Raw genomic sequence first — 13,797 nt, forward strand, 5'->3', positions numbered from 1 at the left:
TTCTTTGGTTACAAAAAGGATTAGGTAATAAAATATGCATAGCTCACCGTTGGTACAAAAAAGCTCAATATATGCATATTACACCACGTTCAAAGTGCACTTTGTTTAAGAAAAGAATCTGTTATTCCCAGAATCAGACACTATGATTGAGAACTTAATGTTTCCCTCCGTAGAGAATCACATTTGATATATGGGATCACATTTGATAAGCTATTTCTAGTCACAAGGATGCAAGATCTATTTTAAAATCCAACAAATGTTTACCCAAATTTCATTGACTTAGATATCAAACACACCCAGGTGTTTCTTTGCATTGCAAACAACCATTTGTTAAAATTGGAAAATGTCGACAACTTCAAGTTGTAAAGAAAACTGTGAACAATGTTTTTGAAATATTATTTAAAATCTTAACTTCTTAATACACTTTTCTTCTATAAAGGCATTCAGATGTAGCCTTAGGAATCAGAATTATCCTGTCCCTGTACTGCTCAATTTATTTTGTGCAATAATTTTCAATAACTCAATTCATTCAGTAACTCAGGATGTAAAGTGTCCCTTTAAAATCTCTGTGAAACAAGTCAACTCTTCATGCTGTCTGTCAGTGGACAGAAGAAGCTAGAATGAATGATTGTAAATTGCTCTAGTCTACTGGCATGCTGATGGGGAGAGGAAACAGAAGGGTTATAGCTCAAGGAAAGAGAAAGGATAGGAAATCAACAGGCCACAGATTTCTCATGTGAAAAGATGGACAAACCACATTGACCTGTGACTTTTTCACTTCCTTTAGGGGAGCTTTGGGGCTGGGGGGACAGGTTCTTTTTTGCTGCCTCTGGACACAGAATCCTATAGGCTGCATGTGTCTCTGACCTGTCTGTGGTCGTGGGATGCAATGGGCTCATTTGCCTGTGTAGATGCTGGTTTTTCAGTGGCCCCATTCCCTCTTTCTGGTCCATGCACTTCTGGCTAATTTTTGTGGCTTTCATGGGTGGAAGAAGTTACTGTAGTTTCTCATGGGATTTCTTGATCATTTTGTTTGGTGCGAATTTCAGATTTTTGCCAGAGTAGGTGTAGGAGATCTGGGTAGTGTACCTCTGTTCAGGCAGCCATCTTTGCTGGACGTTAGCATAGATGTCAATGAGCTGCTTTTCTGTTCTTAAAGCAGAAGGTTTAATGCTGTTTTTAAGTGTACCAGTTCATTTGGCATTTTCCCTGGCAATTTTTGGGAATAACCACAATAACTCACTGGATTCTTCTACCTTTTCTCTTGTTTCAAGCCATCATTATATTTAGCTTTCCTTGTTGGAGCAGCCAAGACCTTTAATGGCAGGCATCTGTTTTGTCCAGTGAGGTTCTACTGTCTCTAGTTCAGTCTCTCCTTGTCTTTAAGATTCCTTCTCTGATGGGCTTATAGGTCCCCATTTGCTCTCAGAAAGGTGAATTTGATCTCTGAAGATAAAGTGTACGTAGTATCCTCCTGTCCCATGCCTTTCACATTTCACATATGGAAGAGATTTAACTAGAGGCATAGAATCTGAGACTTAGTTAAAACCCTTATTGAATATTTGAGAGCTCAGTGTTTGTAGTTTAATAGAGACAACACTGAACTTGGAAAGATTAGATTAAAGTTCTTGTTTCGTCACATATTAACTTTGTGATGTTGATTAAGTCCTCATTGAGTGGGAGCCTCCTCGTGTATGAAATGGGGGTAATAATACTTTTTTTGGTTTGTTTTTTCTTTCTTGTAGTTTTTCCCTTTTGTTCTGATTCTTTCACAACATGACTAATGTGGAAATATGTTTAATATGGCTGTACATGTATAGCCTATATCAGAATGCTTGCTGTCTTGGGGAGGGGGGAGAGGAGGGAGGGAAGGAGAAGAAAATTTGGAACTCAGTCTTATAAAAGTAATTGTTGAAAACTAAAATAAATCAATAAAAAATTATTAAATTTTTTTTTAAAAGTTAATGCAATCTTAGGATTCATTAATATCATAGGGCAGGGCTATCCAAAACACTGGCTGCGAACCCCCATGCAGCCCGCCTTTGCCCACCACAAGTACAGAAATCGATACAAATGCTTTAGTTAAAGCATTCATGTCAATTTCCACGCCTGTAGTAAACATAGGCGGGCCACATAAAATCCCACTGTGGGCCGCACTTTGGGCACCCCCGTCAGGGTATCCAAGTCATAGCAGGTAATAATTTCACTGTACTTCAGAATATTCAGACATCTACTAAACTAATCTGTCCAACTGTACCCACTGTATTTTAAAGATATAGTTATTTTGAAATATTTGAAGGTATTTTATGTGAATATAGATTGCCAAACTAAGGCCATTCAGTGAAAGGTACGTGGTTGGAGATTTTGATCAGTATAAAAATGGAAGAATTTCCCAATAATTAGAGCTGTTTAAAAATTTAATAAACTTCTTTGCCAATAGAAAAATATTTAGGCTACTTATCCCATCAAGCTATTTTGAGAATCAAATGATATTATATAAGTTTATTTATGTGTGTATGTATATATGTATACACACACATATAAAATGTACTATGTAAATAATATTACCATTATACACATTACTGATGTAACCGAGAGTTATCATGTAAGAAACAGGTGAAATACTTAGAAGAGTGAAGAAGATTAAAGAACTAAAAAAATATGGAATCTGCTAATAAAAATTCTTTAGTGTAGAAAAGAGATGATTGAGGAATGACTCAATAATGAACTGCATTATTACATATCTGTTATACAAAGAATGTTGATACAGTAGTACACATAGTGTTTAACTGTTTAACTTGGAGAGAGTTGGGCTAGAGAGAAATATTTCACAATGAGTATCATCAGGCCATGGCTTTGTTTGGTGAGGAGGTGTTTTGGATTCTCTTGAGCTTTAAAATGACAGATTTAAATGACAGATTCCTGGATCTTATGAACTGGTGAATTTGCTTAAGTGACCTCCTAACATGGTACTGCCGAGTGAAGTTCTACCAGGGAGATAAATGTAGGAGGTTGCTGTTAGCCAAAGCATAGTCTCAACAGCAGCTATGTGAGAGTATGTCTGTATGCTCTCATCAGTAAGAAAATGGCTATTAATTTTAGTTTCAAATTACCAATAGGTTGAAGAACTTAAACATTCAAACAAATTAGAAATCGCAGATATTAAACTGGAGGCAGCAAGAGCTAAGAGTGAAATAGAAAGAGAAAGGAACAAGATTCAAAGTCAAGTGGATGGTAAGTATTTCCAGTGATTTTGCTGTTATTCACAGATGCTAAATCAAGTTTCCAGCTTAATTGGGTTCTCCCTCCATTGATAGATCTAGAGTGTCCAAATCATGTCACTTTGTTTTTATTTGTACCAAAATCCAGTTTCAGAACACTTTGTATGAATGTTGGTTTCTGTACTAAGTTATAATATCTAGATATAATAATATACTAAATTATGATATCTAAATTACAGTATCTGAAGTATAATATCTAGATGGTTTGGTTATAAATGTTTCCAATTAGGTTCTATACCTTTTTGGTTTTATTGTCTTAAACTTATTTTGAGGCTATGGTCATATGACTTACTTTTTTCTATCCTCACTATTCTTTAATCTCTCTGATTTTTCATGCAAAAATTGGACTTGATATTTGAGAACTATGATAGAACTTCTAAGTGCTCCTGAATTTTTTGCCACTTCCTAGTAAATGGGATACTCCTTAGCTCCATTGTTTTGTTGGTAAATATGATATCATATCAAATTTATTGAAATGAGTAGCATCTACCTAATAAAGGGATCTATCTACCTCCATGATTTTTTTTTCCTTCCTCTGAAGACAACAAACCTGGCAGTCTGGATGCTGTGAGATTGCTAGATTGTCCCTTGGGTGGTGAAGGAGCCTGCTTGGAATAGCTCGATTGTTAAATTTTCAGTGAAAATCAGCCAAAGCTGTAAACCAGGGATTGATTTATTTTGTTGATTGTCCACAGTTAAGAAAATGTTAGTAATGCAGAGTAAAATGAAAAGTGTGTTATGCGTGCTTTACATTTACTAGTGTATTCCTGATCATCCTTTAGGAGGCTGGTTTGGCACCAGGTCTTTGCTGGTCTGAGGTTTCCATGTTCCAAAGCAAAGCTGTAGCAGTTCTTAGAGTCCAGTTTATCTTGGATGCTCTACTTGATTAGAGAGAGAGCTCCTATTTTAGGCTGAGGACCATGTCAGTCTCCCCAGGATGCTTTAGATCTTGTCTAAAGTGCCTCTGAATTATTTGGACACAGCCATCACGGATCATTTAATTGAACTGGCTTGGGTGAATGATTTTTGTTGTTTATCTCTAGTTAATATTGAGCTGTGATTATTGGTTAAGTTTTCTCAGGATTCTTTTCTCAGTTCTGTGTGTTGACTTTTGTGATGTTGAATTAGATGTTAATGTGCCTTTATTTTTCCACTTGAGAAATAGAATATTTGTCTTTTTAGGAAAACTAAAGATTAAGTTATTAGAGCAAGTCTCTGGGAAAGCGTTGGGGACTTCAAAGAGCCAATGTATTTTTTTTTCTCTCTTCATAGAGTCATTAGGGCAAGAAATAGGTCTTTTTTATCAAACCTGATGAAAATTTATCCCTTATCCTTTGTTTGGCAATAATTCCACACTTAGGGTCTTCGTTGTAGGTGAAATTATTTTATAACAAAGCCCTTTTCGTAATGAAAACCCCCTGAATGGGACTTTGAAGATGAAGGTGAAAGATATGTCAAGATTTTTGGTCTTAACAGTTAGCACAGATTAACTCTTAAGATTTATTCTCCTTGAGCTTTCTTATGTTAAGGAGAATTTGTTGATACTTTAAAGAACTTATTGAAATTGAAATTACATGTTCAGAGGGACCATCATTCACCAAGTTAGTTTTCAAAGTTGTATTTTTTATTTTTTTTAACCAGCATCTGTGAGTGCCTGCTAAGCCCAATTTTTAACTTATAGGTAATGATGAAGACAATTCTTTTTTTCCTTCTTTATAAACCAACCATCCAGGACTGCAGTCAGACAATGAAATCCTCAAGTCAGCTATTGAACGCCACAAAACGCTTTTATTAGAAAAGGACCGTGAATTAATACGGAAAGTACAAGCTGCCAAAGAAGAAGGTTACCAAAAACTAGCAGCCTTGCAAGATGAAAAGTAAGGGTTTAAATACCTTGTTTTGTTTTAAATCTCCTTGTAAATGAAAACATTTTGTTGCCGTCTTATCCTTATTATGGTTCTTTTAACATAATTATCATCTGTCGTTTTAGGATAGAACTTGAGAACAAATTAGCAGATTTAGAGAAAACTAAGGTGGAACAAGATGTCTGGAGGCAATCTGAAAAGGATCAGTATGAAGAGAAAGTGCGGGCTTCACAGATGGCAGAAGAGTCGGCCAAAAGGGAGCTGCAGAATATTAGGTTATGTCTGTGTCCATATATCTTCTTTATTCTAAAGCTCTAGTGACTTCTAACTGGGCATGTTAAAGCCGAATAACCCTCTTTTGAGGTACCACATTCATTACATGAAAAGAGTATCATAGACTTTTGGAAGCCAGGTTCTTGATTAAGAGGATTAACTCTTAGTATTAAGTCAGTGAGTCTAGAAGGATAATTCTAGAGGGAACCTGGAGATGTTGTCTGGTGTAGCCCCCTGCTTATAGGAGCATCAATGTCAAAACAAGGCCAGCCACATGTTTGTATATTGTTTTCTTGAAAATCTCTGGGAAGTGGGTATATATCTTCTTTTAGGGAGCCTGCTTCAATGTTTTATCCCTCAGTTGTTTAAAAAGTCATTCCTCTCTCCACTTGGGTTCTTTCCTCCTGTAATTTAATCTTCCAGTTACTCAGCTCTTACTGTAGACATAGAGAATTACTGCCTCGCATTCGCAAATACCTTTCATTTATTCATAGAGTAATGAACTTGACCCTTAGTTTTCTCTTTTCTAAGCAAAATAGCCTCGTTTTTTTAACCTTGCTTTGTAGGGATTATTTTCCACCCCATTAATTATTTTGGTCACTTTTATATCCCTTTCTATTTCTCTACCTTCTTTAAAGGATTTGATATATATTAAGTACAGTGCAAGAATTATTTTCCAGGTTTTTTGCATGTATCTCTCTCATCTTATCTAATGTATCTCGATATTGATTTGACTTTTTTTTAAACCATACTTCATTTCAGACTCAGAAGGTTGGTCGCATCTGTCATTCTTTTATTTTTTTGAGTATGTGGTTAAGAAAAAATAACACAAATATAATTCAGACATCACTGATGCAGAATATGTGATGATTTAGAAGGGTCTAGCTGGAAGTATAGTGGAAAACAAGATTATTAAATTCTGGAATAATATAAAGGAATATGTTTCCAGATTAAGAGATTAAACAATTTTTATGTAACTGTAGAAAGATGCATTTATCAATCAATCAAGAAGTATTTATTTTGGCTACTTAGGGATAGAAGTGCAAAGAATGAGACCCTATATATAGGGATCATAATTATTAGATAAGTAGAAGTTGCCTGGGCTTTTGCTTTGGTTTGTTAATTTCAAATCATTCTTATTGCTTCAATAAATAGGATCTCAGTGGCTTATCTCCACTCTTCTCATCTAGTTCCAAGTCCTATGTGTTCTTGACAGTAATAAAGCAGTTTCTCTAAAAACATTTTAGACTGTATTAATGAAGCTTCACTGTACTTACAGTTTAGTCAGTCTTTTTCCCTTCTGTTTTTGTATTTGTTTTGCCCCTAAGTATATTACCTTTTAATATATCTTAGTATTGTGTTGACTTTTTTTCACAATAGTACATTTGTGATGCATAAGGTCATCTACATCTTCCTGTTCTTTTTCCGATATTTAAAAAATAATTTAGTCTTCATTCACAATTTATGATTTTAAAATTTCACATGATAATTTCAGACAGCCACTAAATTCAGTCTTGTTATTGCTAGGGAAATTTTTCTGGTTTATTAAGGTCATTTTACCTAAGCACACAACAGATATATTCCAGAAAAGTATGTGAAATTTTTAAAAGAGAAAAATTTTAAACGAACAAAATGAGTTTGCTATTTAGAGAATTTTGTGTTGAATCCTTTGCAGAAAGAGTGGTTATTTCTGAATTTATCTTTTGTGCAAATTCAGATAAAAGTGGGTACATGTGTTGTCCAGGAGCTCCAGGCTTAAGATCAGAAAGGCTCTTCACTAGAAGGCTGGCCCATTTATGTGTTGTTTTGAAACTAATGAATATGATCTACTAAGGCATTGAGGAGTTGTAATTTGCATCAGAGGGAGAGGCACATGCACTGGGAATATCGTCTAGTTTTGAAGGATAAGCATACTTCAACATAGCTCTCCTGTATATTTCTATTTTCCAGTTATCACTCCCTTTCTTCTCCAAATAGCATCAGACTAATTTAGCTTAGCACCCTTTGAATTCTGTAATTCTTGATAGATGATTTTGAAAAGATTTTTCTTTCTTCAAGTGTGAAAAAACATTTTGGTCTAGGTATATGCTACATTAAAATGCAAATATCCTTGGGAGGGGTCCACTCTAAAACCTGTTTTGTGAATTCTTAATTATTATTAAATGAGCTTTAAATTTATTTAAATTTTCATGTGGAAAAGTGGTTTTTGGGATAGACGTAAGATATTATATAAAGATAAAACAGAAATGTATTCCACTGAAGATAGCAGAAAGATAAGATATCATCTGCAGGCACCAGAATCAAGCCTATTATATTTGGATATCAAATTTTTTTCTTAAATTTTCTAACAATTAGGGTAAAAAGTGAAGTGTGTTTTATGAAACCAGAATATGTGAAAAATGTTTTCCTAGAACTCAATTCAAGGAAGAATTTAGTGAGTTGTTACTACTAAGGATTAGCAATAATACTAAAAGACTGCAGATTCAGACCTCAGGCCTAGGAGAGGCAGGATTGGGCAGCTGGTGGAAGGGACATTGATGGGGAAGTGAGAAAGATATATTTCCATAATGCCAATGCTAACAGATGTGGATAATTATTTTACCCTTTAAAAATAAGCACCCCCTCAATTTTCATTCCTTGCTAGCTATATTCATTAATTCATTTAATAAGTATTTGTGAAGTACCTACTATGAGCTAGGTCCTGGTGACAAAAATGAAATAGTCTGTAGGCTGAAGAATCTCACACTCTATTAGAGTGGAAACATACACAAATAAATACAAATTAATCAGGATAGAATGGGATGGGGGATAGGACACTGTGAGAAAATACGGAAATCAGATGGGCCTTGGATAAGAACTTGAAGGAAGGAGCTGAGGCTGAGGCAAGGAAGAGAGGAAAGCATTTCAGCTGTGGGAAAGAGCCTCTACAGAGGCCCAGTGACAGGAGTTGCAATGGCCTCTGCAGGATGTCTGGGAAGGGGAGCTAGAGGCAGATTGTAAATCGCTTGACAGGCCAGATCTCGGGATTTGTAGTTTTATCCTAGAGGCCTACAGTAGGGAGACTGGAGCGTCTTGAGCAGGGCATTAACGTGCCCAGATCATGCTTAAGGAATGCCACTTTGACAGCTAGCTGTGTGGAGATGGATTGGAGTGGGCAAGAGGCTAGGAGGCCAGGGCATCAGTGAGGAGCCTATTGAAATAGTCTGGAGCCTGAATTAGGTTAGGGGAGGATGGATTAGATCTAGCACAAGTGTCAAAGTGCAGCCTGAACCAGATTAAAGTGGAATTGGGAAATATTTAGCAAAATCAATAAAAGTATAATAAACATCAATAAAGGTACATTTTAAAACTAATCATCATACAGCCTGCAGGAACCCCCATTTCTGTTTGAGTTTGACACCCCTTTAGAATATCTTTTTTCCAGATCTTACTCCTTAACACTCATTTCTATTTTGGATTTACAATTTGTACTTAGGCTTTCTGGACTTCGATAACTTGGTTTTCTGTTCTCCTTCTTGGTGTTCCTATCAAGTGGCATACTAATAGCCCTTAATTTAATTAGGGCTGGGATTAAGGATAGTCGTGGCAGTTGGAGCCCCCTAGGGCACAATGTACATTAATATTACTTTTTACTGATACACATAAGTTTTTTCAATACTAGAAATTCCTGTGCTTTGCACCAAATACATGTGTTGTCATAATTCAAGTTGAATGTGTTACTGGAGAGGATCCAAGGCTTTCAGGTACATTCACACATGGGTGTGACAAGTTTCAAAGGGTAGAGATGCTGTTGTTCACCACAAACCTGTGTGTTAGTCTCACTGCCCTGCTCCTCTGCCCTTTTTCCTCTCCACTCTACCCCACAAAGAAACTACAGAACATGAAGGACAAAGGATAGGAGGATAGATAAGGGGAGCCAGCCTCAAGACATGTCTCTACCTCGTCTTCCTCTTTGCTTCCCCTCTTAGCAGGACAGTGTTGCAGAATGGAGAAGCACTGGGTTGAAGTGGAGAGGCTGGGCTAGAGTCAGGGAATGAGGCTGAATGAGCAGAGTGTGGAGTTTGAAGAGTTAGTCTTAATAGCTTAACTAGGCTTCTAGGGAGCGATATGACATGCCACCGTATACCATCCCTTCCCCCCACACCTTTGAAAATCACTTGGATCATCTCGGGGAAGTCCATAAAAACAGTGAAGGGGCAAGGGACATCGTGAATATTAAAAACATCCATCAGGGACTTAAGAAATTGGAAGTTTCCTGTAGTTACAGAACCTCCAGTGCTTCTATTTTTAAAACATAGCCATTTTTCTATAATTCTTTTGTTTGTTAGACCTTCTTTCCTTCTGATCTTTCCCTAAACCTGATACAGTAAACTTTGCTCAAACAATGAAAAGTTGGATGATCACTTTAAATCAGTCAACAAACATTTATTAAGTGCTATCGTGTCCCAGGCACTGTGTTAAGCTTTCAGGTTACAGAGAAAATAAAAGCAATCCCTGACCCCAAGGAGCTTCCATTTGGGTGGAGGAGACAACACATAGGCAGCCAGGAAGTGTAGTGAGTAAATCACTGGACTTGGAGTTAGGAAGAACTGAATTTGGATACTGCCTCTGACAGTATGTACCTGTCAAAATCATTTAACTCTCTCAGCCCTCGGTTTCCTCATCTATAAAATGGGGATGAAATAATGGAATCTCCCTTATAGGGTTGTTGTGAGGATCAAATAATAGATGTAAAATCCTTAGAAAATTGTAAGGCACCATATACGTGTTAGCTAGTCTCTAAAGAAAAACATGCAAGATTCATTTAAAGCAGATGAAAGATCGCCTTAGAGGGGTCGGCACTAGTAGCTTGAAGGAACATGAGTAGTCTTCTGGGGAACATGGTTCTTCAGCTGGTCTTGATGGAAAACAGGAATTTCAAGATTCTAGGCATGACAAACAGTTCAAAGGCACAGTCAAGAAATGGGAGTGTCATGTTCCAGGAGCAGCAAGTAGTATGAGTGTATGATTGGATCATAAAATATGTGGAGAAGAATAGGAAGGGACTGTAGTAAGGAGCCAGGTCGTGGAAGGCTTCACACATCAATCAGAAGACTTGATGTTTGATCCTAGAGGTCATAGGGGCCCACTGGAGCTCTTTGAGCAGGGTTGGGGGGAGGTGACATGACCAGACTCATTTATTAGGAAAATCTCTTTGGCCAGCAGGGTCGATGAATGGATTGGAGTGGTTAGGAGGGCAGGGAGGGGAGGGAGAACGATTAGAAGATGATTATAGTAGTCTTAGGGAGAGGTAATAAGGGCCCGAGCTAGGATGGTAACTGAGTAGATAGAAGGGGGATCTTATGAGAGATGAAGGGAAAGAAATTACATTTGGCAACAGACAGTATATCTGGGATAGATAGATAAGTGCAAGAGAGCAGCTGAGGATAACACTGAAGTAATGAACTTGGGCAGTTGGAAGGATGGTGTTGTACTTGGCAGGAACAGAATTGCTGAAGGGTTTAGGGGGAAGGGTGATGATGGATTAGGAGAAAGTTGTATAGATCAGCTCTCCTCACATTTACTCCAACAAAAATCTAGTAAGAAGTAAATATAGTAGGGATTGGAAAATCTAAGGAGAAACCACTGTTGGTCATTTATCCATGCCAAGATCACAAATTTAACTGATAGGCATGTGACCATGGCAAGATCTGTGGAAGAGGGATGGGCCATAGTTCCATCACTCTAACTCTAAAGATGGATCATAGCTTCAGCCCACTGGCACAGACTAGGGATGGGCTAACATCTTTGACGTTGTGATCTAAGACCTGTATCTAGGACACTTCCTTGGGGTAAGTCATGAGGCTGGTGGCTGTGGTTCCAGCAAATTGGCCTACAGCTCTGTTGCTCTGATCATGTGGAGCCTTCTGGCTAACTGAGGCAGGTAGGGGTCAATGTTTGTCTCTTGGAGTTTCACCCAGAGGCAAGTCTGTAGTTGTGTTGCTGAGACTTAATGCAGGATCTGTAACCTGGAAAGCTCTTCCAGGAGGGCAGTAATCAGGCTTTGCTCAAGATCAGATTGCTTAGGACCCACTGGAAGTTCTCATCTCTTTCACCTGAGCTGCCCTGGAGATCCTTGAAGAATACTGTAGTCATTACCCGGAAAACACATTAGCAAGATCCCCAGAGAATACAAATCAGGACTAGATGAGGCCCTGGATTTCATTCCCACTAGAAGTACACAGACCGTGGCCTTACCATTAAGTCCCAGTTGGGGAAGTAAAACTGGGAAAAGGAGCAAACAACAACAAAAGATTTCCATGACAAAACGCTATTATGGATCAAGGTATGTCCAAGATACATACCTAAAAGAGGAAAACAATTCTAAAACACACAAGCAAAGCCTTAAAGAAATGCACAGCTTAGCCACAAAGTCACTAGAATTCCCAGAAGAAATAAAACAAGAGTTTAAAATGATATTATAAATGAAATGGGTGCTAGAGAAAATTATTGGGAAAGAAATGACAGGTTTGAAGGATTGATTGAAAGTGAATTAACTTAGTACAGGAGGTACAAAACTTTGCCTCAGTATTAGACCCTCTGAAAACTAGATTGGGCTAAACAGAATTTATTGAATCTATGAGAAAATAAGAAATATTAAGACAAAGTCAGAAGACTGAAAAAATAGCATGTAGACAACATGTATGTTGTATTGCAACATGTATTCATGATCCTTTGAGTTGCTGGTGCCAACCTCTCTGAAGCGATCTTTCATCTACTTTAAATGAATCTTGCATGTTTTTCTTTATAGACTAGCTAACACATCTAACAAGCATTTAATAATGTAACATTATAAATATCAAGTAAATACTGTCACAAGCAACTGATCTAAAAACAGATCAAAGAGAGGTAATTTAAAATTTACTGAATTACATGATGGCCATGACCAAAAAGAAAGAACTTGGATATCATAGTTTAAGAAATGATGAAAGAAAGGGGCAGCTAGGTGGCACAGTGAGTAGAGTACCAGTCCTGGAGTCAGGAGGACCTGAGTTCAAATGTGGCCTCAGACACTTGACACACTAGGTGTGTGACCTTGGGCAAATCACTTAACCCCAATTGCCCTAAAATTTTAAAAAAAGAAAAACAATGAAGGAAAACTGTCCAGACTTATTAGAATCAGAGGACAAAGGGAAAATGGAAACAAACTTCTTGAAAGCAGTAATAAAATGAAAACTCCCAAGAACATCATAGCCAAAATATAAGAAGTTCTGTTTTAAAATGCCTATAGGAAATCCAGTCTGAAATGCCCAATAGAAAGCTGGGAACAATGGACTAGAACTCAGGAAGGAGAGTAGGGCCAAAGAAACCCAAGAGTCATAAAGATGATAATTGAATTCCATTGGCATTGATGAGGTCCAGTGAGAGAGTAGAAAAGAGAAGAGGGCCTTGAGGGAGGGCACCTGTGGTAAGTGGGTATAATGTGGATGAAGGTCCAGCAAAAGAGACTCAGAAGGATCGATCAGACAGGTTGGAGGAGAATGAGGAGAGAGAATGGTTAGGAAAACTCAAAGAGATTATTTAGGAGGAGGGCAGTATCACATGCTGAGAGGTCAAGAAAGCTGAGGTTTGAGATGAGGTCTTTATCTTACATGATTGGTAACTTTTTAAAAAGTCTTTTTGCAGTTACATGTAAAAACAATTTTTAGCATTTGTTTTTTTAAAAAAAAATTTGAGTTTCAAATTCTCCCCCCTCCTTGAGAAGGCAAGCATCTTGATACTTAAACATGTGCAGTCATATAAACATTTCCATATTAGTCATATTGTGAAAGGAAACACAGACCAAAAAAAAAAAACCAAAAAAAGGAAATAAAGTTTTAAAAAGTATGCTTTGACTTGCATTCAGACTCCCTTTAGTTCTCTCTCTGGAGGTGGATAGCATTTTTCATCATAGGCCCATTCAGTGTCTTGGATCCTTATATTGCTGAGAAGAGCTAAATTGTTCAGAGATGGTCATCATAAAATATTTCTGTTACCGGGTACAATGTTCTCCTGCTTCTGATCACTTCACTTTGTATCAGTTCATATAAGTCTTCCTAGGTTTTTCTGAAACCGTCCTGCTCAACATTTCTTATAGTACAATAGTATTCCATCACAATCATATACCACAATTTGTTTGGCTGTTCCCCATCAACTGGGTATTGCTGGGTCAAAGGGTATGTATGGTTTTATAACCTCTTTGGGCATAGTTCCAAATTGCTCTCCAGAACTCTTCACAACTTCACCAACAGTGCTTTAGTGTTCCAATATTTCCACCTCCCCTCCAACTTTTTATCATTTTCCTTTTCTGTCATATTAGTCAATCTGATAGGTGTGAGGTGGTACCACAGAGTTTTTAA

General features: G+C 37.3%; 1 protein-coding gene across 4 annotated transcripts in view; it reads left to right on the plus strand.

Annotated features, from left to right (window-relative positions):
- Positions 1 to 13,797, plus strand: part of CEP83 (centrosomal protein 83) — a 120,659-nt gene that overhangs the window by 90,914 nt on the left and 15,948 nt on the right. For 3 of the 4 annotated variants that reach the window (XM_036761802.1, XM_036761800.1, XM_036761801.1), the window contains 3 exons: positions 3,120 to 3,234; positions 5,014 to 5,158; positions 5,272 to 5,421. In XM_036761802.1, the coding sequence (XP_036617697.1) occupies positions 3,120 to 3,234; positions 5,014 to 5,158; positions 5,272 to 5,421 (410 nt within the window). Of the gene's footprint in view, positions 1 to 3,119; positions 3,235 to 4,962; positions 5,159 to 5,271; positions 5,422 to 13,797 lie in introns of those variants that run through there. The other variant, XM_036761804.1, reaches the window with a different exon arrangement.

This window comes from Trichosurus vulpecula, chromosome 5, assembly GCF_011100635.1.
Source record: "Trichosurus vulpecula isolate mTriVul1 chromosome 5, mTriVul1.pri, whole genome shotgun sequence".
NCBI classification, from domain to species: domain Eukaryota; kingdom Metazoa; phylum Chordata; class Mammalia; order Diprotodontia; family Phalangeridae; genus Trichosurus; species Trichosurus vulpecula.